Source organism: Athene cunicularia (assembly GCF_003259725.1).
Source record: "Athene cunicularia isolate RWA chromosome 2 unlocalized genomic scaffold, athCun1 chr2_part2, whole genome shotgun sequence".
Lineage (NCBI taxonomy): Eukaryota > Metazoa > Chordata > Aves > Strigiformes > Strigidae > Athene > Athene cunicularia.
The window spans coordinates 7,998,181-8,024,090 of NW_020799096.1; the positions used below are offsets into that span (position 1 = coordinate 7,998,181).

The 25,910-nt window shown below is 42.0% G+C and overlaps 1 protein-coding gene across 1 annotated transcript in view; it reads right to left on the reverse strand.

Moving 5' to 3' along the window:
* Positions 1-25,910, reverse strand: part of ITGA9 (integrin subunit alpha 9) — a 217,185-nt gene that overhangs the window by 150,883 nt on the left and 40,392 nt on the right. Inside the window, exon 14 of the mRNA XM_026843997.1 lies at positions 24,964-25,124. Coding sequence (XP_026699798.1) covers positions 24,964-25,124 — 161 coding nt within the window. The remainder of the gene's footprint in view (positions 1-24,963; positions 25,125-25,910) is intronic.

Genomic DNA, 25,910 nt, shown 5'->3' on the forward strand with positions numbered 1-25,910 from the left:
ATTTATACTGTTGGGTACCATTCAAGAGAGAGGTGGGTAGTGCTATGGACAGTTCAGGCAGACCCACTTCCCACAGTGTGCAAGGCAGTAACCAAAAAAAAAAGGAGACTTGAATTAAACGCTGATATTCTGTTAGATATGAAAAGTGCAGATGCTTTTTTCTAATGAATCAGTTTGCTATGCTGTGTGTAATGAATCTCTCATTGAGTCCATATTTTCATTCTAGAAACTGGCTAATACAGGGTTCTCGCTGAAGAGCCAAGCCAAGGCTTTACCAATGAGCATATTATGGATCTGGCTCTGGAACAGAGAGAAAGTAGTCTTGCCTCAAATGTCCATGCTAGGGCAAGTTTTGGTTCAGACCTCATTTCATGTAATTCTTACATGATTTCCTGCACTACTTGGTAAATTATTTTTATATCAGAGAGAGCTTATGACCTTCCCAATAATCCTTAGCTTCACAGTCTCTGTCACAGAAGGATTAATTTTTAGGGCTGTGGATCACATCAGTCAAGGAAAGTACTAGAAACCCTAGTAAAAATAAATCCTTACAACAAACATGGCTACCAGGGCAGAATATACCAACTCGAGACTTGCAAAACCGCAATAAACATCCCGTGTAGCTCAACATAATGAAAGATTTATGAAAAGCAAGAGCAGCTTCTTTGTGTTAGATGAAGCAATGAATTCAAGTTTGGGTATTTCATCCACAAGGTCTTTTTTCTCCACCACACTTTGAGGTACAAGCAGGAGTTACTTAGTATGTTCTGGAGAGCTTTTCTTTTCAGTGTATTTCTTATTTCGGAACCAACCAACCAACCCAGGAGTTCCACACATCCTAAAGCTCACATTCCTGAAATGACAAAATTCACTTCCTTGATAAATAGGCATTTTCAGTGAAAGAAGAGAGTGCCATTTTCAGAAATTGTTTCAGACATCATCTGTGCTGTTTCTGATCAAAACTGTACTAACACTGAGCAAATACCATTGCCACATTTCTTTGCGATCCACGCCTCTGAAGCCTTTGAAAAATTCCACGCCTTAAAAACAAGGCAATGGATGGGTGAGCTCCTCAGAGAGCCCACTAAACAGCCCAGGAAAAGTAAAGAGCTTTTTTTGGAACACAAAAAGAAAAATAAGGACCAAGAGTGGTTTCTAGAGAACAGAGCGCTCTGGGGTCTTCAACATATTACCTGCAGATATACACAACCAAGACTCCTGCAGAAAGATAAAACCTGTTTCATTTACAGACCACCGCTACTGATGTGGGAAAAAAAAAAAAAAAAAGGTATTCAACCACATGATACCACTAGCACATACAAAAATTACAGTGAAGCATAGATGGACTCACTTAAGCTTGACCTGATCACACTGAAAACCACCCACAGAAACCAACCCTGAAACAAGTCCCTAGCAGAAACACAACCTTGTCCATTGATTTTCATGTAAAATTCCCCATATGAGCTCAATTTTGACTCTTCTATTGTAGCCTAAGTCTGTAAACGGAAGCAGCAGGCTGACTACTTTCCTGAAATTTTCTTAGAACTTGACTTTCTACCTAAAGCAAAGTTCAGGTTCCCACAAAAATCCTTGGGAGGAAGGATCAGAACACATAGCTGACATCTGGAAGTGGGTCTGCTCTGCTGAAAAGATGCAGCCTGATCCACACTGAGCAACACGGTGCTGCCTGCACTTACATCGTCTCCTGTGAACTCTATGTGCTAACGCTGCTCTGACCTGACTGAGCAGCCCCCTCAGCTTTTAAGCACCACAGCTCACTGCTTCTCCCACACATCTCAGCATCCAAATCTTCTGCATGTCTCCCCCTTTCAGAAACTCATCCAAGTCAAACCTTTCTTTCAACCCACATACATGGCAGCATGACTGAAATCTTTCTTAATCAAGTAGGACAATTAATTTCTTTAGAATGGATTCTGTGCCCATCATCTATTTTTAAATTACAAGAAGCTGAAGCTATAGCTGTGCTACTGCTATGCAGTTAGAGCATCCAAGTGTGTCCCCTTATCTTCTGATACAGAAGCCCCCCTTCTTTCCCGTAGGTCTAGAATGCATCCCCAAATTGACATCTCTAAGTCTAAAGCCAATGTTAAGCATAACAAGAACCCACGTTTATGGCTCAAATCAAAAACTAAAATCAGACACATGCCTCTTAAGAGGAATGACCTGCAGTGGCTTCAAAACAAGTGAATTTTTTTTGCTGCAAAAGTTCTGTTAGCAAAAGACTGGCTGAAAAGTTGCCCAACCTGTGTTCACAGTTACTTCATGTCCTGAGTCATACTGTTTACACTGTGTTGGGAGTATGGTGGCATAGAACTCTGCGTCCAGTATGCCCATGGGTTCCTCAGGAAAATACACTGTGTAATTAAAACCCCAGAATACTTTTGACCCTGACAAAGTGAACTCTGATGAAAATGAATAGCGAAAGTAAGTGCATTCTCTGTCACTGGTTGCTCAGGAGGTATACAGACAGATGCATGGGCAGGATCAGATCATTAAGCAAAATTTCACCTCTGGTTATCCAAATGGGATGCTTTTTGTATGAGCGTGGCATTTTTCTTTGCCATGTATTAACACAAATAGGGAATTTTGAGAAAGTTTTCACCTTTTAGTCAGCAATCCAGACAAATTATCTCTGCTAGTATTACTTGGGAATATGGCACTCTTGTCATTACTATAACTGAAATGCAACAGATGAGAGAAGCAGTGGAACAAAAGGAGACAGATCTTTCTGACCTTCTATTTCTCATTATTTCTTTTTAATTCAGTACCATGGCCCTTAGGAATTCTTGTAGGAAAAAAAAAATTAAAAGTAAACATTTTCCTGTTTCCAAATATATAAAAAAAATTTTTTTTTTAAAAATGAGTATTTAATTCTTTTTCTGGGCAATGTAGAATCTGGGCATCACCACAGGATACAGAATCTCATCTAGAGTAGAAGAAAATGCTGTCCTAACACAGTCAAGAAAGCAAGCCCCTGGCTACAAAAGCCTAAAATTTAACTGAAGAAAAAAAAAGTAGATGAGGGTAGTACTTGGAAATAGCAGAACACAGTACTGTGATCATCTCTAAGGAAGGTGCTGAAATAATTTGTAAAGCCTCCTGAGTTGACCTGCTAACTAAACCTATGAGAGTGGAAGAAGACTTCACATAGATATAGATATAAAATTACACAGCAGCAGTCCATGATTTCAAGAAAGTCATGTAAAGCAAAGCTTAGACATAAGGAAAAGTCCTTCTGATTACACCGATGTCTCTGTTAAATACTACTATCATGACTGTGCTCCTAGATAATGGGACACAAAACTATTATTCTGCAATATTACACATGGTGGCATAAAATGCTTAATAAATGTCAGGGAAATCGTAGGACACTGTGTGAGTTCGTTCAGTCATGAAACAAGGCATTTTCTAAGCTGCTGCCTAGGAGGACTGGTGACAGACCAGACACAGCAGCCGCATACTGTGGGAAAGCAGCAATGCCATAAAAACATCAAAGACCGGACACTCTCTGGCTCTTGTAGAGAAAAAGGGGGAACAAAAAGAAGGGCTTGTGAGAAAGCAGCAGATAGACAAACAGATCTTCAATAAAAAGCAGAGGAAGATGAAGCCTGGGGCAAGGACAGCAGTATCTAACACATGTAGGGATTCTCAAACGGAGAGCTTCTATCCTACCTCACAAGAGTCAAAACACAATCTTATATCTGTGCGTCTTAGAGAGGACAGACTCCCTAAATGTCCTTTCCATACCCTGGGTGATACTGGTAAGTAGAATTAGCTGGGTACGGGCAATGCAACCCACCACACTGCTGTTTGAACAAATATGAAAACAGCCCATTTTCTTCCCCCCAGGGGCCAGGGAAATGGCAGTCCTGCCATCGGAAACCTTCAGGGACAATTCTGCCTTTTACAAGTTGCCTTATTCCACGGGTACTGCTCAACACAAAGCTGTGCAGCTGTAAGTGCTATGGTAGCAGGCATGCAAGTTTATCACTCAGCTTCCTGCCCTGTCAAGGTTTCCTTCACACACTGATTGATGCAACTCTGATACCTAAAATATCATCATGTTAATCCAGAGGAGTGTTTATTACACAACTATAAATCTTCACACAAAAACGTGAACTCCTTGGTTATAAACCATGGGAGGAGGTTTCCTTGCCTTTCTTGTACGTACAGCTGAGCTCTCTTCAGCAAGGTTATATGCAAAAGTAGCAAAGCGCAGACCTCACATAATTTTAGTAAACCATATCATAGCAACAGCACTCCAGTGCCTGAAGGTAATTTGTTTAAAATAAATTCCCTGACACATTTTGATCCAAAGCTAGAATGCTTGGAATATTCTTATGGTTTGGGGGACTGTTGGGGTTTTTTTGACCGTCACTTGGGACACTGTTCCCTAAATTTCCCTTCACAGAATCACCTCGGTTGGAAAAGCCCTTGAAGCTCCTCCAGTCCAGCCATGAACCTCACCCTGACCGTTCCCAAGTCCAGCAGATCCCTCAGCGCTGGGTCAGCCCAACTCTTCAACCCCTCCAGAGATGGGGACTCCCCCCCTGCCCTGGGCAGCCCATTCCAACACCCAACAGCCCCTTCTGCAAAGAAATCCTTCCTCAGAGCCAGTCTGACCCTTCCCTGGTGTAGCTCAAGGCCATTCCCTCTTATCCTATTGCTGGTTTCTTGGTTCAAGAGACTCATCCCCCCTCTCTGCACCCTCCTGTCAGGGAGTTGCAGAGGGCGATGAGGTCTCCCCTCAGCCTCCTCTTCTCCAGACTGAACCCCCCCGGTTCCCTCAACCGCTCCCCATCAGACCTGTGCTCTAGACCCTGCACCAGCTCCGTTGCCCTTCTCTGGACACGCTCGAGTCATTCAATGGCCTTTTTGGGGTGAGGGGCCCAAAACTGAACCCACTCATCGAGGGGCAGCCTCACCAGTGCCGAGTACAGGGCTCAGATCCCTTCCCTGTCCCTGCTGGCCACGCTGGTGCTGACACAAGCCAGGATGCCACTGGCCTCCTTGGCCCCCTGGGCACACTGCTGGCTCATGTTCAGCCGGCTGTCAATCACCCCCCCAGTCCCTCTCTGACTGGCAGCTCTCCAACCACTCCACCACAAGCCTTCCTGCAAGTACTAGCCTAGAAACAGATGTCTGTGCTTTCTCGTCACCCCTTTTCACACACATAGGTCTTAAATGCCTGTGGGAACCTGCCCCACTGAGCCTGCAACCGCCAACTGACCCTCCCCTCCCCTTTCCTATCAGGTTACATGGCAGCATGAGAATCCCAGACCCCATAGCAGTAGGGTGTCCTTGGACTGGAAGGAGAGGAGGTGAGGAGAAGGTGGGAGAGCCACAGCTGCATGAGCCCTTTGGCAACCTCCCGGGACATGCTACAGCAGCTGCAGCATGCAACGAGGCGCAGGCCAGATGCATTTGGGTGAACAGAAGCACAGGTCTTACAGGACAGTTGCTGAGCCAGCGACCACACAGCACCTCACTGCTGTGAACAAGGGTGTCCAGACCACCCTAGGGCAACCAGGGATGAAATGTAGTAAGGGCCAGCCCGTGCCAGCCAGCCCAGGAAAAAGGAGGGGCATCCCTACAACAGATCATGGAGAAGAATGTAGGCATGATCAATGTCTTCAGTAACGTCCCTTCTCTCCTACAAATCCTACTCAACAGCTCCAAGGCAGTTTTCTGCAGCAGTATCATTTGCTATCCCTGGTTTACAGATCAGATGATGGGTACCAGATTTTAGAAGCAAGTAAACATCAGCCACTTGCTTATCCTATAAAGCTTTATTTACTTTGTGCTTGGTTTTGTGTTTGGTTTGCTTTGGGTGTTTTTTTAAAAAACGTTCCCACTATTTCCTTTTTATTTCCTAAGAAAACTGTTAAACCCCACCATTCATTCACATGGCAACAAGCCATGGCCCACCAACTATTTTATTCAATCTGAGATGTGCTGGTAAGTCTAACAAAGGGAAAAAAACCCAACCTCCTTCTCCAAGGTTTGAGTTGGAACCCCAGAATAAAGCCAAAGCCCAGAGGCAGGAGGGGCACTTGCTGTCATGATTAGACCCAGCTCCTAGAGAAGCATCACTAACATCTGAAACACTTCTGTGTGGGGGGAACTACTTGACTTAAACTTCAGAAAGTAATTCAGAAAGTTCTGAGTTCACTAACATTGATGTGCTGATCTGAAGTTCATCCCACCAGTAACCACAAGTATTTATTCCAGGTTTAGAGGAAATAATCGCTATGACCTGAACTAACTCTCCCTTGTGAAGTGTGTTACCAGAACAGCATCCCAAGAGGCAGCAGTGAGGGTGCCTTAAGAAATTAATCTCCTCTTTGCAACACAGCTAGAGATCAAGATCCTACAACTTAATCGTGCTGACAAGTCAAAATGAAACAAAGGGATTGCTAAAAGGAAAAGCTCAAAAGGATGTTTCAGTGCTAAGAAAGGAGAAGGAATTTCTTTTACATTAAAAGAAGCAGTGTTTGCTATAGAAAAGAAACAGTGAAAATAAACTGAAAGTTTTTGCACTACACATAAATTTAGACTTTTAAATCTAGCATACTGTGAGGCCAACTCTGCCTCTCCTTCATTTTACTTCTTTGTAGACTAACTAAAAATAAACCGCCTTACCGAGATTAACTTCTCTATTCACAAAGGTGGCAAATTAGATCTGTCACGCATGTGGTGGTGGCCATATAAACAAAGACTATGCTTTGCTTAAACACAAGCTGCTACTGGGAGGAATGGGCAGGTTCCCCTACCAGCTCTGCTTTGTTCTCAGTCACAGATACTTATCCTGCAGTGGAGGCCCTGACGATTAAAACATCCTTTCACCAACAGGAAAACTGCTCCACTTTTTTTGACTGCTGACATGGTCCTCCCCTGTCCACTTGTCTCCTTTGAAGTTTTCTTCACTGTTTGCTTAAGTCAGGAAATGCAATACTAATTCAACAAAAGCAGCAGCCAAAGACATGGAGAAAGTTTTGGTACAGAAGCCAAAGAGTTACAGAAATAAAAATTGAAAGTGCCATCAATTTCCCACCGAAAGCAGTGCCTGAGCAGCAGAAGGCTATTTATTTTTATCATGGCAGCCTAGCCTTGAAAGAAGCTGGCACAGAACAAGAGAAACTCCATGTCTGCCTCTCTGCACTTCTAAAGCTTTTAAGATGAACACTGTTGGGAAGGAAAGAAATGGAGAGTGTGTTTTAACAACTTCCTTACCATGCATTTAGGAAGTTAAGCAAACAGGACAGACTGAAGTCAGCCAAAGTCAAGCGAACCTTTCCAGGAGTCATTTTCACATCTTCTACCCAGTGATGAAAATGCCAGGTCCGTGATACATGGGGACTGTGTGACCCCTCTGCTAGGGGCCCCACAGGCAGGGAATGCTCTTTTCTGGGAAGGGGAGAAGAGATTCAGAGTGCACAAGCTGTATGCTGTGCTGCAAATGCATGGGTCCACAGAGATGGTGGGCAGGGATGATGCTCATCACTGGCAGACTGGTAACCACTAAGGCAACAGATTGGTCCCTCCATATATTGCTGATATCCTAAAACCCCAGCTGTTGCAGCTCTGGAGCTTGGACCAGGACATGTGGGACGGTAGGCATAGTTGTAGGAACATACTCGCCTACATCAGGAGTCACTGCTGCAGTTTATTATTTTGTTTGCCCACCGACAGTAAGAACAACAACTCTCCAGGCCTCTCCTCCAGCTCTCTTCGTTCCTCTTCCCATGGTGAAGACAACCCAGTCCTTCATTTATGGCACAACAAAACTTGAGAAAGAGACTGAAGTACATCTGCTGCAGCAAAAATGTAATTTCTCAGACGAACTTTTGTTCACCACAGAAAAATCGATGATTTCCCATTACTGTCCATAACGCCTTCTTCCCCACCACCAAGTACCACCACTTTGTCACAGCACCCAGCAAAAGCCCTTTCAGATTAGTGCTACTCTTTCTACCAACTTCAGTGTACTCTGGATCAACCTCAACACAGAAGCTTTTAAGAGGCAAGACCCACATGTTCTTTAGCCTTCACTTAGATTTTAGGTAAATGTTTCAAAAGTTACTCATTTCAGCTCAACAAAGGAGGTGACAAAGATTCAACAAGAGGGTAAGTAACAACTTCATAAGGAAAAACAATGGATGTTTTGCAAAAATGTCTACTTTTCAGGGAAAACTGAAGATTTTCATTAAAAAAAATAAAACAAACTGACTGCTAAACTTTCTACAAGGAACTAATATTTTTCATGAACATCATTTATTTATTTTAATCTACACAGCAGGACAGCTAGGCACCCTCCAAGCCCCTACTGCATGCCTTTGTACAGACAGCCATTTCCTACTATAGTAGAGAAAGGTCGTATCACTGTTTCTCCCACTCCAGGAACTTCTCTCTGAAATTAGAGTTCAGCCTGCCAGTGGGACAATGCTGTTTTCACTATTCCAATCTCTTTCTAACAGCAGATCTAAATTAGATGGCAAACTGTTCAGGGACGGATAAATGGGGTTTACAATTTATTTTGTCATAAATTGAGTCAGTTATCCAGCAGTACAAATAACCTAAAGCAATTAGATCGAACCAGAACTTTAAAAAAAAAAATCAGAATAAGGGGGAAGAAGAGAAGAATTTTCTTACAGTTTTACTTAATAACACTCATTCTCATCTTTTAGCCGTTTTCCCATGACTGGAGACAGATTTAAAAGATCTTAGTAGTAAATCCTATAAAGTAAGTCAGCTAAATCTTGACACAAAATCCCAACTTAGATGTTTAACACTGGAACGTGAGAACAGATGTTTCATCAACATCTTATTTTTTGAGGGGCCAAGAAAGTGTAATGCAACTTTCTGAAGACATGGCTAACCACATTGCAATGGAGACACAAGAATAAATCTATTTATTATCATCTCAAAGACACATTCTGTATCAGTTATTAAAATCCCAAACACCTTATGCATGTTTTCAACTCTTGGTTGAACCTTACATTACACACACCAAAAAGCACCACCACCCCCAAACAAATCCCCAAAACAAAACGCAAAAGGTTTTATACCTATCTGGGAGGCACAAGGGTTTTCACAGAAGAAAAAAAGAAATGTATTCCTCTCTATACCAAGCTGGAAGCATCTCTGAATGCTTACAGCGTAAGTAATGCCTGAATTTATTGTGCCTGCACTCCTACAGGTTTGTTTGCATACGTGTCTATTAGATCTGTGGACTTAAGAAGAAAAACCTGATGACGCTTGATCCTGGCAGAGTCCAAACACAAGCCTCAGATAGCCCCTTGCGTTAACATCCCTGCCACACCACCTGCCTTCCACACGCCACAATCGGCTTTCCAAACTCTGAAACGAAGACAAAAATTCTAAGAGAACTGTACTACTGAATTCACTTGCATCTCATTTCCAACAAAGCAGATTTTACCCTTATGCCCACTCACTTTTCAAAAGATGAGGTGTAAAATATGACTGGCTTCAAACACAAGGTAACTTTACAGGCGTTTCCAACATGAAGTAGCAGTAAACCATAACAGTGCTACCAGTAAGCTCTTCAGTGAGAGTCATATAAACTATTTAAAGCCATTTAGCTAACATCTTTCACAGCTGTTGGGTTGTTTGCCGGGGCTCTGGTCCAACTACTACTGCAACTACCAATAGAAAGGCTATGACAAGCTCCCACATGTACTGGTTGCCATTTTAAAAACAAGGTGGGCTACCCATCTGTAATACAGGAATACAAATTTGCTGATCATGGATAGCCATCACATCACATTTCAGTGAAGCTGAAGAAAATCTGTAGGATTTGGATGTATGAAACACTCCTATATCTTTTACCCCATGACCAGCAGGCAGAAAAGACAGGAACATAGGACAGCAGTTGTGCTCTGCTCACTTTCACTGCTTTTCACTCCACTAGATCTTGCAAGTTCCATGTTGAGTTCAGATTTATAGCTGAAAAGCCTGATTTTTTGCTCATTATTTGACTGGGTGTGGGGGGTGGTATCAGATGGAAGGTGAGTTTTTGACTGTACCACTTCTCTATTCCAGTCCTTTGGCTAAAATTCAATTTGATTCACTTAAATAGAATATTGTAAACAGATCACTGCATCGTTACCAACCGAGCATTTTTCTTTCTTAACTTGCAAATAATGTCAGAAAACACTGGACTGGGTTGAGTAGGATTCATTTGGCTAACTGTAGACATCTGGAATGCAGATGTCTACCTCCAACAAGTTGCCTTTGGCTTTCTTGTGAGTCAGTGGAGACCTAGTCAGTGGAGCCTGACCTGTCACACCCTAACACACACATGTGGAGTGGGCCAAGTGAATTGTGCCCTAAAAGTGCTTATTTCCTACCACTAACTAACTGTAAGGGCAACCAAAGGTGAACAGCTACAGACATGGAAACTGTGATGAGTATCACCCAGTCATGCACATTAGCCTCATTTATGCCAGTGCTGCTGTCACTTTTCCTCTCAGATGACAACTGTTAGCATCTTGTTCTAGAGAAACTCCTTGAAAACATCTTAAGTCATGCTACCTTCTGCTGCAAGTAGAACCATTCATTTCTTTCAGGAGGCCTAAAGTGCTATGAGGTAACAAGCTTTAATGACTGAGCTGGAATTAAATATGTTCAGCATCATAGCTTAGTCCCTTTGTACATTTTAGAAAAATATTACACAGAAAAAAAACACCACATTCTTGTATGCAAAAAAGGAAAATTGCACCTCTTTTCAGTGCTTCGACAAAAACCTGAAGAAAGTCAACTGAAAAGATCCATTTGCAAATGCAACATTAAAACATCAATACAGCTTTTAAGTCACAAATTGTGTTCATAAAACACAGGCTTGAAAGAGACCTAGCTGAGGTAAGTATGGAATATAACACACTGTATGCAAGAGCTGCAGCCATCCTTCATTCCCCTCAGTGATTTCTCCTTCCTTGGATTACCCAGCGGCAATTCTCAAGCTAAGCAGGAAAAAGCAGTTCTGACAGACTATTGCATCTGAAGGGTAAAGCACTGTTCCTAAACATGCTTTTGTTTATGACTAGCACAGTAAAAGTTCATGCCTTCTTAGGAATTTTTAGGCACTACTATAATATATTCTTACTGGTTTTCTTTTCCTAGAGAAGATGGCCCTATAAACTTCTTTCTAAACAGGCTTTCTTTTCCAAACAAATTTTGATCAGGGGTGGCTTCTGTAAATATAATTAACATAAAAAGCAGCATCACTCCCTCTCCCTGAATATGAACAGGACTGCTCCAAAGTAAGAGAAAAGGGGAATAGCAGAAGGTTTAGTTATACAAATGACTGGAGTTTATTCCAGCTCATGACTGAGAAATGTATGCTTTGTGTAAAATGAAGGATAAGCTGTAAATGCGTACTAAAAGTTGTAAATATTAGTCAAAACATTAGTAAATTAGTGGTAAAAACAGTAAAGTAAAAATAAGACACTTCATGACCCAAAGGCCTTTCCTGAGGGAATGAAATTAACTTGCATATTTTTAGTTACTTTCATCCATCTGTCTAGTGAAGCAATCTTCTGGGTCAAGACTTTCGTCGTCTGTGTTTACTATATACATAAGATAATAATTTGCAGCCCACAGCCTAATGTAGTCCTGTCTTTCATATCCAGATTCGGTAGTACGCATCCACAAAAATAACTTCTTGCAACACCTCCAAAGGAAAAATATTTCTGAGGGTGGAGCACAAATCAAATGGTGAGGACAAAGCTCATATATATAAGAATATTCCATCTGTCCAAAACTGCAAGTGGTACCCAGATGAGCAAAACCTGACCATGCCTCTCCTTAACTACGTTATTACTAACGAAATAGCCACTAAGGAAATTAGCACAGTCATCTGAAACACTGCAACCTGTAGTTACTGATGCACAGTTTTGACGGTTGTCAGCTGACAAAAAGGTTTTAAAAGAGACTAAGCAGTTTGCAATAGAGGTACACTAAATTCCTCTGCCAAAGCCTAGAGTCAGCTGCAGGTCCAGGATAGACCAATGAGCTCCCAGGTGGAGTGTAAGATTGGCAGTATGCTTCTTGGCAATCTAAGCTAACCTACATGCCATGCTCTCCAGGGATCATAAATCAAGCTCTTTCTGGATAATGCTGAGCTGTTGGCAAAGGCAAACTGCTACACAACTTCTGTCTCGTGGCCTACACCTATCATCCAGCCTGGCACTGGAGGAATGTTTTCAGCAGAACAAGAAAATATTTAGTAGTAGGAAAACCAACACACTAAACAACGTTTTGTTGTGAAGAAGATGCCCATGTAGCAATCTATTATATTCAGTAATGAGTCCTTTGCAAAAGACATCACAGAGCAAAAGCATTTATCTGGCTGACTAGATTTCCCTCTAACTCACGTGTAACACAGATCTCTAAGAGGTTCTCCAAACCTATACACAGAGAATTTGGGAAGAAAAAAAATTAAGCTGAAGAGGAAGATGAGACTATTAAGCAGCATTTTACCTTTACTGCCTTTGCAACATTTTCAAGGATGATGATATAAGAACCACTGCATTAAAGAACTAGAGACAGACATAATGTAAATGCTTACAAAGAGTAAGAGATTATCAGTAATAATAGATGAGTATTAAATGTTAAGCTGGCTGCCCACCACACTGCTCTTCAGAGTCTCACTCAGGAGTATTATTTTCAAGATGACAAAGACAGCATTTAACACCAAAAGTAAGATAAATATAGATAACGCAGTCAGAAATGTTAGATTTTTTGATAGCTGCTTCATGGGTAGGAGAGGGACACAGCAGATGCCCTGTAAATACATTCTGCTCATTCCCTGAAGCAAGCAGCCTTGTGTTGAACCCACCAGCCTTCAGTCAGCACAGGACATTAGATCATTTTGTTACCAAAGGGGAGAGAGAGAGAGAGAATCAATGTCAAAAAAGACCAACAGAAACAACATAGGGCAAAATTAAGACTGTTCCTAAAATAGTAAGGAAAGAAGAATGAGCCATCACAAATATTTAAGTTGCTTGTATAAAGTTTAAAAATAAGTTCCAGCATTTGTCCAAGTTCTTAGAAGAGACAAATAAAACCCAGCACTTTGGATAATATTTATGGCTTGCAATGGCTATAATGTCACAGCACAGTTTTGCACGGCATTTCCACTGCAAGGATGCATTTTGCCACCACTGACTACATTATCTATTGGTCAAGCAGAGATACCAGCAGCACAACCTGCCCCAGTGCATTCAGCAGGAGTGGAAATACCAGAGGTAGAAGCATCATCCCAACCAGCTTAAACACTCACCCATTCACGGAATCATCTCGGTTGGAAAAGCCCTTGAAGCTCCTCCAGTCCAGCCATGAACCTCACCCTGACCGTTCCCAAGTCCAGCAGATCCCTCAGCACTGGGTCAGCCCGACTCTTCAACCCCTCCAGGATTGGGGACTCCACCACCTCCCTGGGCAGCCCATTCCAACACCCAACAGCCCCTTCTGCAAAGAAATCCTTCCTCAGAGCCAGTCTAACTCTTCCCTGGTGCAGCTCAAGGCCATTCCCTCTTATCCTATCGCTGGTTTCTTGGTTCAAGAGACTCATCCCCCCTCTCTGCACCCTCCTCTCAGGGAGTTGCAGAGGGCCAGGAGGTCTCCCCTCAGCCTCCTCTTCTCCAGACTGAACCCCCCCCAGTTCCCTCAGCCGCTCCCCAGCAGACCTGTGCTCCAGACCCTGCACCAGCTCCGTTGCCCTTCTCTGGACATGCTCGAGTCATTCAATGGCCTTTTTGGGGTGAGGGGCCCAAAACTGAACCCATTCGTCGAGGGGCGGCCTCAGCAGTGCCGAGCACAGGGCTCAGATCCCTTCCCTGTCCATTCCCCCATGCCAGAAATATTTAGTGGGTTCAGGAAAGGCTTTGAAAATGCTGTCTCATGTGAGTAGGGTCTGCTCGGTCTCCAGCTGAGATCCTCACTCCTTGCTGAAGCCTGGGATAGCTCTGCCATTGGATTTCTACTGCCAGGGTTGCAATGTTTGCGTTGTGTTGGCATAGACAGTGGACTGAGCTCCCAAACCTGGCTGTGCTGCAGGGCTCAGCCTCTTAAAGCCAGCTCATGAATTTTGCACTTCAAGAGCAGACAGGGGCAGCTTCCATGGAAATGATCACGCAGGTAACACAAGAAAATGGAAACCACTTCCTCCAGCCCCCTTCCTGCAGTTGAGCAGTGGGTAGGTGGAACGCTCGCATGTTCCAAGGGCCCCACCGACATCTCCAAATCACGGGGAGCTCAGGGGTTGCCAATTACAGCTGGAGGCCTCAAGCCTCCTCTTCTCCATGAACTGTAGAGCTCACAGAATGGGGGCAAACCAGCAGCATTTCCTGGGCAAGCTGCTTCTGGGGCGGGGGGTCATGTACCACAAATGGGAACGGGACTCACTCACTGTCACAGGGGTAATATTTTTTCATACAAAATTGGGTTTGTAACCACGTGAATTTGTCAGGCTTTTATACTTCACCAAGACATGAAGCAACTGTTTCCCCCAGTGGCACAGAACCAAAAGAGTGATTCAGAACCATTCAGTGATCTGCTCAATGATTTAAAAAGAGTAGTTTATAGCTATTATTGTTGCATGAAACCACCTGTTTTCTCTGAATAAATAAAATCCTTATTAGAAAACAATAACAGAAAAGGTTCTGCTCTACAATTTTTCTCTCTGGTCTCAAAGACTTTGTACCTGAAAGACAGAGCAGAAAAATCGAAGTTTACAGGTTGTTCCACTCCAACACTGTTGCTGCTTTTGCACTTGCAGAAATACTTGCCATGTTATTTTTTTTTATTAAGGACTGAAAACCTCCACACATACAAAAAACATTCAAGATATCTTACAGACAGCCTCAGCTATCCAGTCTGTTCTCAAAGCATCCATGACCCACTGCCTGTCCCCAGGTAGGGGGAAGATGGAAGAGGGTAAAAACTTTACACATATTTTAACATGGTTCAGTTGGGGTTTTTTAACTCCTCAGAGCATGATGAAGTTTCTGGCTTTTCAATTTTCATACCCTTTCTAGCTCTCAGAGCAAGAGCACACGAGCCAAATTTGCACACAGAGTGATAAAAGTTTAGTCTCTTACATGAACAGTTGGAAGCCTTTCCATCAAGACCGCTATCCCTATAACCTTGGACTTCACCAAAACCACTTTTTCATGGCTAATGGTATGTTTCACTTGGTGCTTTTTATATCCTACCAGGACAAAAATATGTAAAGAATGTATAAATTTATATGAGACATACCCCATTTTAACTTACATTCTTCGTTAGTTGTTTCTACTTTTAGACACACTTTCCTTCTCACCAAAGTTACATTAATGTCAGTTCCCTTATAGTCCATCTTGCCAAATGAGAAGCTGCATGTCTGCTAATAGGATGAATATTACTAAGTCAGGACAAGTTTAACCAGTTGTATTTTTAACTTATTTTGTCATCTAAGGAAGTCTTAAGTGATGCAGTATGTTTGCCAAAAGGAGGAAGTAGTAAATTCACCCTCACATTAGATTTCCTTAAATTTACAGCTAACTCTTCACATTTCAGTCTAGAATTTAACACCAGGCCTGGGTCTTCTCCCAGGACTTACAAAAAAAAAAAAAAAAAAAAAAAAAAAAAAACTACTGCAGGATTCTCTTCCTTTTCATTATTATTATTTATTACAGTCAGGCTATGACCCAGTCCTAGCCTTATGGTATTAGGCACATTCACATATCACAGAGTAAAACATATTCAGTGCCTTAAAACCTATGCGTAAATGAAGAGTAAAACCAGCTTTAACTAGATGGCAACAAAATAATTCAACTTAATACTGAATTAAAAGCGCGCGAACGCCATTCATTATTAAGTATTTTTCAGGTTTTCATGGCAAAGATAAATTTTCACAAATAATTTCAAGGAGGACTTTATTTACAAGAAACCGTCATGTTACATATGAGAAATCATGAACGCCAATACGTGCTACTTAAGGAGAAAAAGTGATCAATAACTTGACGATAAAGGCAGACTAGAAGATCCTCTGGGGAAATTTTCTGTGAAACACTGAAGTTGCTGGGGGAAATTTGATCAGAGAAAACTCTCTGGTGCAGTTTTTGCTTGAGAATTAACCAATTAATTATATTCTATGCAGCCTTTACAATACCCTGAAAAATATTCTTTTAAAGCTATGTAATTCACATGCAGCAATAAAAATTTTAACACCAGATGAACACGAATGGCACATTACACTGAGCTGCCAGAGGAAACCAATGGAAAAAAGAACCCTCAAAATTAGACTGCAGATATTCTTAAAATTTGACTACTTCACTGCTTTGAGGATTGCTTTCAAAAGTATGCTTATTTTCAAAGATGATCTTTTTTTCAAAGCAAAATGACCACTGAAAGCAGGCACAGTGGCCACAAACATTCGATAGGAGAAAAGGCCGTTGTAAAATCATGACACACCAAAGTGGAAAAGCACAAGCTAACTTGCTTAATACATCCAATTCATAAGAATATCTTGTTTATAAAGTCAGGAAACAAGCTTAAGCATATGCCATTCCGTCAAAGACATTGTAGGCAAGTGGAAAACAACTTGAACTCCCAGATAACTACCTTCTTCAAATCACTGGAGAAACACAGCTAACATAGGACAACATGCAGGTTCCAGGCACAGAATACTAAATATTCCCTAAAATAACTCAGACTCCAGGAGAGGTCACAGCTCTACAAGGGGAATCAATAATTAAAACGATACACCAAACTGGAAGCCTATGACTAGGGATGTAACTTTTCATCACCAGCACAACCACACCATCTGTAACTACCCCACTGCGTACGGAAATGTTGGTGGGCATGTGAGGGTGAGGGTAACAGCACAGGGTATGCGCCTTTCCTCAACTGTTTCTGGACCTCAAGAGTTCTAGATTAATTCAGTTCCACAACTGAAGTTACGTACTGGGGGAGAAAGGGAGAAAAGGCATTTTCTGCCAAAAAAACACTATGCCTGAAATCTATTACTCCCACATTTCTTCAAACATGTTGTCAGGCACTTTCAGTATGAATTAGGGCACTGGATTAGCATTATGCATTGCCACCCAAACCAAATGCAGCATCTGTAAAAGTCTAACAGAAGACTCAAGCCTGTTCTGACTACGTGGAGGTTATAAGGTTTGGAACATACCCAGAAGCCACAGCCAGCAAAATTCATTGTTTTATTTTTCGCCTAGAGAGGAATTTTATATTGGAAGTGGCCTCCAATGTTTCCCGATGAAGTGCCCTGCTCATTCCTTCCTCTGGGTAGCAAAATGAAAGGGTGAAAATTTCAGGCACTCCCCAGTTTAGACAGGATACGCAGACCATGTACATGTGTGTGTCTGAGATTACCGCACAGACTGATATTTCTCCATGTGTTATAAACAGGAAAACCACTAAGACAAACAAGCTGTTCCCTATTGTAATTTTCTGCAGCAATACTCTAGCATTAAGAGTATTCCCCCTAAGTGTAAATTTGTCCCAAAGAAGTACTAATAAACTTTTACAGCACAATTTGCCATCATGTGTTTAGTTTATATCACTCTGTACAAAAAACAAGCTTAGAAAGTTTCTAAAACAGTAGTGTTGCCTTCTTTGCTGCTTCTTTCCACCTGAGAAAACATGCTCTTTGGTTAACCAGGAGTGCCAGAGAAAGCAAAAATATTCCTATCCATCAATACCTGCCTTTTGAAATGACTTTTCCTAGCACAAAGTGCAGCACCTCTTTTATCTGCTTGACCATTCACCTTCTAAAAGTGCCATCACTGGGAAATGCAATGACTCCTCTCAGACAAAAGCCCCATAGACAGCATCTCCAAACTGCGGGCTCTGCTATCCTCCTCCCTAAAAGAGCCATGCTCCTCCCAGACCTAAATCTGCCTGTTCTGAGTCTCCAAAAGGTTTAATCTGCAAATGAAATCTCTTTGAGGAACTACAGTATCAGACAGAAACACATCAGCGGCAGACTGTAAAGCCAGGCATATGCCTGTTAACAAATGTCTAAGAGCAGCAGTGAAGTGTCACGCTTCATTAAGACTTTACATGCAATAAAAGTAATTCTCAACCCTGTTAAAACTTAAGAAATACGTGAGAGACTAATTGAAAAATAAATCCTATTTCTTTACCATTACAGAATATATAGAAGGGACAAATTTATCAAATGGCTCAAGATTAAAGATTTAGAAGCCTTCAGGGTTTAGCAGGGAACACTACAGTTTAAAAAAAAAAGTCAGGTAAAAAGAAATACAAGGCAGGCAAAGCAGAATTTCAGCAGTCACTGTGCATTAAGTCTACTGACTGAGCCTCGTTCTGGATGATATTTATTTCATTTGGGGAACATAAAGTCTCTCTACTGAGATTCATCAATGTGATTGACCAGACACTGTCTGACAGCAACTGTACTAGAGCAGCCAAGTTTCTGCCTGGGCCATAAACAACATACCTGGCCTTTTTCATACATGCTGGCAAAAGTCAAAGAGCAACAGTGAACACTAAAGTAAAATTAGTTACCTTGCTAAAACTTGCTAAAACTTGAAATGAGATGGGGCTTTTTTTTTTTTCCCCATTATTTTTATAATGGACAAGTTTCATATAGAGCAGAAAATACTAAAAGACACTCTCCAACTGGAAAGGAGGAGGCATTTGCTACCCAGCTATATCATCTGTCAGTGTGAGGAGGAAAGGAAAAAAGTGATTTCCTTAAAAACCTGGGAAGATGGGCAGAGGAAGGCATCTGGACAAAACCTCTGTCTTCATCTCACAGCTGAAAACCTCCTGCTAGCCTCAGGACACAAGACTCTCTGGGCTATGGAACAGCCCCACTCTAGCTACACTGCACATTAAAAGCCCCCAAATAGTTAATAGCACAGCATCTGCTACAATTTGCTCTCCCATGCACCTGCACTACCAGCCCTAACATACCTTAGAGCACTTAACTACTTGCACCATGAGTGCCCTCTGAAAGGATGCTCATGTCAGGCATATTTGACAACTTCATTTTGGCCACCTTGTGCAGGACAGTTTCAAACATGCATATAAGAGCACCCTTGAAAAACAATCTTGCTCTCCATGACCCTTGCAAAAACCTGTGGAAAAGTCAAAGACAACTCCATGGATGTTAACAGTATTTAAATCTCGACACAGACAACTCTCAGCTCAGAGATGTCAGTCTTCCCACCAACTCCTAATACTCTTTCTGGTACGTCTAAATCCCTGTACTTAAGAGGCAATGAAAAGGAACCCAGAGCCATGCAGCTAACAACTGTTCTTCTCTTGCCCATATGAGCTACTCAGGAAAAAATGCAGCTTCTCTGCTCCCTGGCTTATTTTTCAAGGTGAGACATCGGCTCTACACAGTGCTGGCCAGAACATATCCGAAAAGAGAGTGTTGATCAGTTTGCAGAGTAAGGCAACAGAAAACACTATATTTATTCTGCCAGGTTTATATTTATTTTGCTCTGCTGGGGGGGGAGGCAGGTTTTGCTAATAGATTACTAGCACACTTTGCGCAGTTTTGGAAAACACAATCGATCCGGAAAGCGTGCTTCTGTAAATAAACCCCTGCGCTTCATCATCACCCCACCTATCCCACAGCCCTTTAACGCTGAACACATGCTATGACTGCATCTGGCTCGGCCTGACAGTTTCTCTAGTTGGCTCAGCAAAAGGGGAAAAAAAACAAAAGTTATAGAAAACAACAAAAAGGAACAAACCCAAAGATATCAACTCTGCTCTTGGTCTTAGTGCTGAATCTCACTGCAGTCATCATGCCTGGCAAAACTACACAGCAGCTTTCATCTTGCAGTGATGATAAACTTCCTGCTGCAGGCTGGAACAGGTCAGTGCTCCCTTTGTCTGCCCAGAGGTCCAAACCCTGTGAAATCCTAGATAATTGTGACTCAACTTTCATAGCTGTTGCTGCTGTGAAAGCAGTCTCTGCTTCAAGTGTTATCCCTTGACTTACTCCGACTTCTGTCCAAGGGAGAGGTGTGCAGGACCAGCTGGGCCGCTACGGAGGGGAGTTGCACTCAACAAGGGTCTGAGTTTCACTTCTTCCTCCGCAAAGCAGTGGTTATCGTTACATCCAACATACAATCTATTGCTCAGAGCACCAGTGTCCCAGAAAAGGCCTCGCTAAAAGTGAACCACCAAGCTCTGCTCAACCCACCCTCCCCTCTAAAAGGCTCCATGTTGACAGTATGGGAGAAACCAATTCCATTTAAAAAAAAAAGAGACAAAAAGACCAACAAAACCAAAAAAACAACCTTCAAAATAAGTTCTTGAGTGTCTCTGGCTGTACATCTCTATCCTGTAACACCACCAGCCAAACCTCAACATATACTAATTCGCAGGCAGAAAACTTTCAGAAAGTACATCTTGCAAATGATCAAGGTGATTACATCTCTACATCACATGACAGACTAAATGCTTTGCTACCCACACTCTAGAAAAAAGCCAGATTACTAGGAATTAAGAATAAAAGATTTTAATACAGGCACCCCCCTCAGATGAGATCAAACAGCTACAGAGGGAAAAACAATCACAACCACAGTGACTAAAACTGGCAAGCACTAGAGTTGAAGCTGTATGAAATCAGCAGCCAGAGAATCTTTAGAGACCTGAGGTAACAGTGATGCATGGCAGACAAAGGCCAGAAACATAAAGAGGCAAATTTTTGACTAGAGAATTCAGCAGTGAACAAAACGCAGCTGTGCAATTTCTGTTGAAAAGGCAGCATTTCATTCCAAACCTGCCTGTACAAACAGAGCACAAGCTCCTCACCTATGTGTCATTATGAAAAGCCTCTGGTATCACCACTCCTCTGTTGATTCTCAGCCCCATCCTCCCCATGAGCTACGGCCGGATCCATTAAGAGTTAATATGATGAGCAACATGAGACTGCTTAAAACAACCAGACAGTCACCAAGATAAAGATCTCTGGAAAACAGAAATGCCGTGTCTGGTTTAATCATGTGCCAGGACTGCTGATGGTGTTTGAAACTATTACAACTTTCGCTCTGCACACAGACAGCAGGGACTGGTAGCAACAGGCAGCCCAGCTGGCTGGACCACGGTGGGGTGAGAAACCAGGCAGTGCTCCTTTAATAAATGCAGGAATCGTAAAAGGGGCTTTCACCATCCTCACCTCTGTGATAAATCAAGGAAGATTGAGATCTGAACCCTCGTAAATCTGCAGGCACAGTGTGTTTTGCTGTCTACATCAAATTCTCTTGTCCTATCCACAGGTAAGTCTGTGGTAAATACTGGGGAGTCCACATAAACAGGAAACAACCAGTGCAGTTACTGGAAAGGGGAAACGGTGTTTCCTCAGAGTCCATACCCTGATCACAGCACATCTTAAACACATAGCTCAAGTATTCTGAGCACTATCAAATAAGTGCCGTTCCCAAGAAAAAAAAAACCTCTATATTCCAGCGGCAGGCCCAGATATTAAGATTAAGGAGACACTTGTAAAGCCTTCAAACCCATCTATTTTTTCATCTTTTCTGTTTCTAGACCCTTCTGCAACCTCTGCTTCTTCTCCTCTTAGTACCACATTCCATCTTCTCACATTTATGTTTGCCATTCCTTCTACCAAAATCCAAATCCCTTTTCTTAAACAAACGAACAAAAAAAGCTAGTCGGATTGAAACTTTTCCTTCATTCTCCCCCAGCAAAACTGACAGTTACCATGAAATATATTTATCTGCTGTTAGTAGTCTTCTCACGGTTGAAGGAGAAATGGTCTGTAGTGGCAGCACCACCATCTCCAGACGGCCGGAGGAGGAACTGTCCAGCAGTGAAGCACCTCCTGAGAGACGGTGGGGATCAGCTAAGCACCAACACAAGAAAACCAGCGATGCTCCTGAACTTCTCAATTAATAGCCACTTACACCAGCTGCCCATTTTCTACTGAATGTATCAGTCAAACCTCCAAAGGTTGTTTCAATGAAAACAAAGGCAGCTTTTGCAGATAATACCTAAGGCACTGTCCATGTATAGTAAAAAATTACTTTCTTCACTAGAAATCATCAAACAGATTCCAATGAAGGGGGGGGGGAATGTCAGAAAACTGTATCTCTATTTCCTCATGCCCACTATAAAACCAAACTCAGAGCTTGCTGAAGTCCCAAAGCATTTCCAGTTCATTCTCTGTTCTCAACCAGAAAAACACATTTTCTCATGAACTACCATAATTCCCACAACTTAAGCAGTAATTTGGTAACCTACCTCTTACAAGATCAAGTTTCAAGCTACATCTATCCTACAAACCTTCTGAGATCCACTTATCTCAGTCACACAGCTATAAGGAAAGACGGACTTTAATACTCAAATTCAGTAGCAGCAATAAGAACAGTAGCTCCTGTCTTGAGAGAGAACCACATATAGGAAAGAAGTCATGCTCAAAATGTTGACACATCAGTTGCAAAACGATTTCATGAGTATCCCTGTCAGTTCATTTGCAGACTGCAACTTAGTGCTCAGTTTCACTGGGGTCTTGAGATTAAACCCGTCAAAAGAAATTGCAGCAAGCCTGTACAGGTCTAGTTTTTTCCATGACTTTTTTCAGTCCTTCTGTTTTATGCCTCTAGCATGCTAGAACTACATGTTGGTAAGACAATGTCATCCAGCAAGGCCTGGCACCGGCTTTTGTTGAACTAAGGGAGCTCTGCTCTGTGCCATTTGGACTGGAATCCTTGTTCACCTGGTAGGGTTTGCCAAGCTAGCACATGAGGTCACACACAAGTCCAAACAGTTTCTCTACCCTTGACCACAGGCAGTCCAGAACTGACATCCTCATGTTGCCGTATAAACCTATTTGTCACCAGGGATTCAAACAAACAGCAATCAAGTGAACAGATTAAAGACGCAACTGCAAACAATTCTATTTGCCATGGAGCAGAATTCATCAGGCATACAGTAAATAAAAGGAAAGAGGAAAGCCTAAGCGAAATACCCCGTATATTTTAAGCCCACATCTTTTATCACCCATTCCATCACAAAACTATGCAATCAAGGAGATTTCCGGTTGGAGTTGGGGAAGTTTTTTTGCTTTTTGGGGGGTTTGTTTTTGTTTTACTAGCTGTTACTTAAGGATAGCTGTGAAAGATCATGACCCCACTTCCACTCCTCCAGAGTCTGCAGGACTCTTTGATGTTTTTAATGTCATGTAGCCTCGTGGACCATATCACCTTTCCCATGAAAGCATAGGGATTATCTTTCTCCACTACTTTGCATTCTCCCTTACATGAACAAACAACACTTCCTGCTTTTCTTCCAACTGTGAAAAACAACTGCTTATATCATACAAAAAGCCAGTAGTCTTGTTTGTTAACCAGCTGGTTTGCTTTAAGTTGTTAGTATTTTTAAACATGCTTAAACATTTCTCTTGCCTATAAAAATCAAGTTTCCCAGGAATTTTCTAGAAAAATAGTTCTTACCTTGCATTCCCGACATCAGCTAGAAATGCTACAATAAATAGTTTCCTAGGCATATGTAGCTCTTTAATGAATTCTGCGTGGTACCCAAAAACTACAGCAATGCTAGTGTGAAAGAAATAGTTATTGGATTAAGATAGAAAGGCATATGGCTCCTTTTCATCCAAACGCAATACATGAAAGCCTAACCAGATGTGCTTATTTGAGAAAAACCAGAATGAGTAAACTTACAACCATATTTTCTAAGTAATGGTAATCTCATAGGTCTGCTTTTTCTTTAACAAGCTTTTCCACAACAGAAAAGTTGTTTGAGAAACAAAAAGCCATGGAAGATACCTAGTTTCTTCCCAGAGATCCACACAATAGCACAGCATTTCCTCCTTGGTGGTCCCTTTATTTTATTTTCTCTCAGTCATGCACAAAATGTTGATAAAGTCAAAGGATGAATTCTATCTCCTGTTCTCAGAGTTTTTAGGCATGAAGCAGCTTCCTGGAAAAGTTTATATATTGAGGGATGTCTGGACCTATTGGATTCTCAAAACAAGACAGTGCCAAGTGATATCCATTAAATTTAGGTCATACTCATCTATGGGAACATGTCCTTCAGTAAGGAGGATATGCAGCTCACCACACAACCATACTTCCCACTAGACTGGTGATGCAGATTAGTGCTTCTAAGACACAGGTGGTTTAAAAGCTAAATCTCCTTCCTGTATAATTTTTAAATCCATTCTATAACTTTTTTTGCTGAGAAGAAAACTATTGTGCTTACTTTGCAAACAGAATGGCACCTGGTGACATTTCTTCAACAGCTGCCAAGCAAAGATAACTATAGTCCCAGGAGACCTTGGATGAAGATTATTTTACAGGAAGATCAGACCCTTTCTATGTCACAGTATGTCTGGAGAGCACTCTCTGTATCTCTATGACCATGACATGTGTGAAATTAAGTTATTCCACTGCTATTTGGAAGCCCAGATGAAGTCCAGGGTGCTCCTCAAACCCAAGAGCCCAACTGCTCCAGGACAGGCCCCATGTCATCCTGCCATTCCCATGCAGATTGCATCACCAGCCTCTTGTACAGTCAGACCTTACACAAAACTAAAGCTCTTGCTCCTGCCAAACCAAAACTTTGCCTCCTTATTTTCAATATAACAAGTGTAGCAACAAACCAAGCCAAAAGAAGAAAGAAATCCCCTGCAAATGCACCTGATCAAAGGTAAATAAATACATAATCCTGGCACCAGGTCTTGAAGGCCTGATGGTGCTCAGACTGACAAATCATGCCAAGCAGGAAGTTCTGGGCTTCCACCAAAAAAACTTCATCCACCCATCAGGAAAACAAAGAACATCTGAATCCAAGCAGCACCACTTTAATTGGCTAGATATTAAAAAAAAATAATAACCCACAGTAGAATTGCAGTGAGGCCAACATAAGTAAGAACAAGAATGAACTGACCTTGACATACGCTAGGTAATGATCACACTTTTCCTGCATGTATGACAGCTGTAACTTCTCTGTGATCTGCCCCACTGTCTCTCCAGAAGTCACAAAGTAAACTCTGGGTTGCTGGCTCTTTTCCTTCTTTGCCACATCAGCAGTCAAGTTATAATTCAAACCTGTTTTAAAAAGGAAGAAGAAGAAAACAAAGGATGTCAGTGAACAATAGTTATTTTCTAGACACCTATCAATGGATCCTGTTGCCTCGGGGCATGTGTGCTTGAAGAAAGGTCAACCCTTGCAGGCCCTCAATCAATCACTGAGTTTCCTGTGGCTGCACAAAACCAAATCCAATTACTAATGTACTCCAAGGTTTCGTGTTGCTACATTCCCCAGCCCATCCTTTCCCATAGGAAATGATGTATAAAAATACATCTAGACACACACGCTTAATGAACAGACAAAAGAAACAAGAGATGTTTAAACTACGTTGCTAACAGAAAAAGCACAAACACAAGACCAGCAGCAGCGTCAAGCTTTGTTTTTCTTCTAGAACAGCACAAACCATGCAAATGTCAACCAGGATGCGGCACTTCCTGACAATCCCTTCTGTTATTTGCAGTCACCCCTGCACTGAGGCCTTAACTAGAGGTCGCTGCCTTGCACTCGCCATCTGCCCCTTTTAGATGTTAGACATCCTTGGCAGTTTATAGAAAACAAACCCAGGGACTCATGAGCTAGATCTCTGTGAATCCTGTTTCCTGCTGGTTTACAGAATAGGTAGCTTAACAAAGTCTGTTGGTTCATGACTGGATGCATCTGTGTCCAAAAGAAAACTTGTTACCTAAAGTAGTTGCACAGCGATTGAACAATCCAAGCTGACCAGCCCTTTCCTTTCAGTAGATGCAAGAACAACAGGAGTAATAAAACTGCACAGAAGCACAAATCCTCATTCTGCTGCTTTC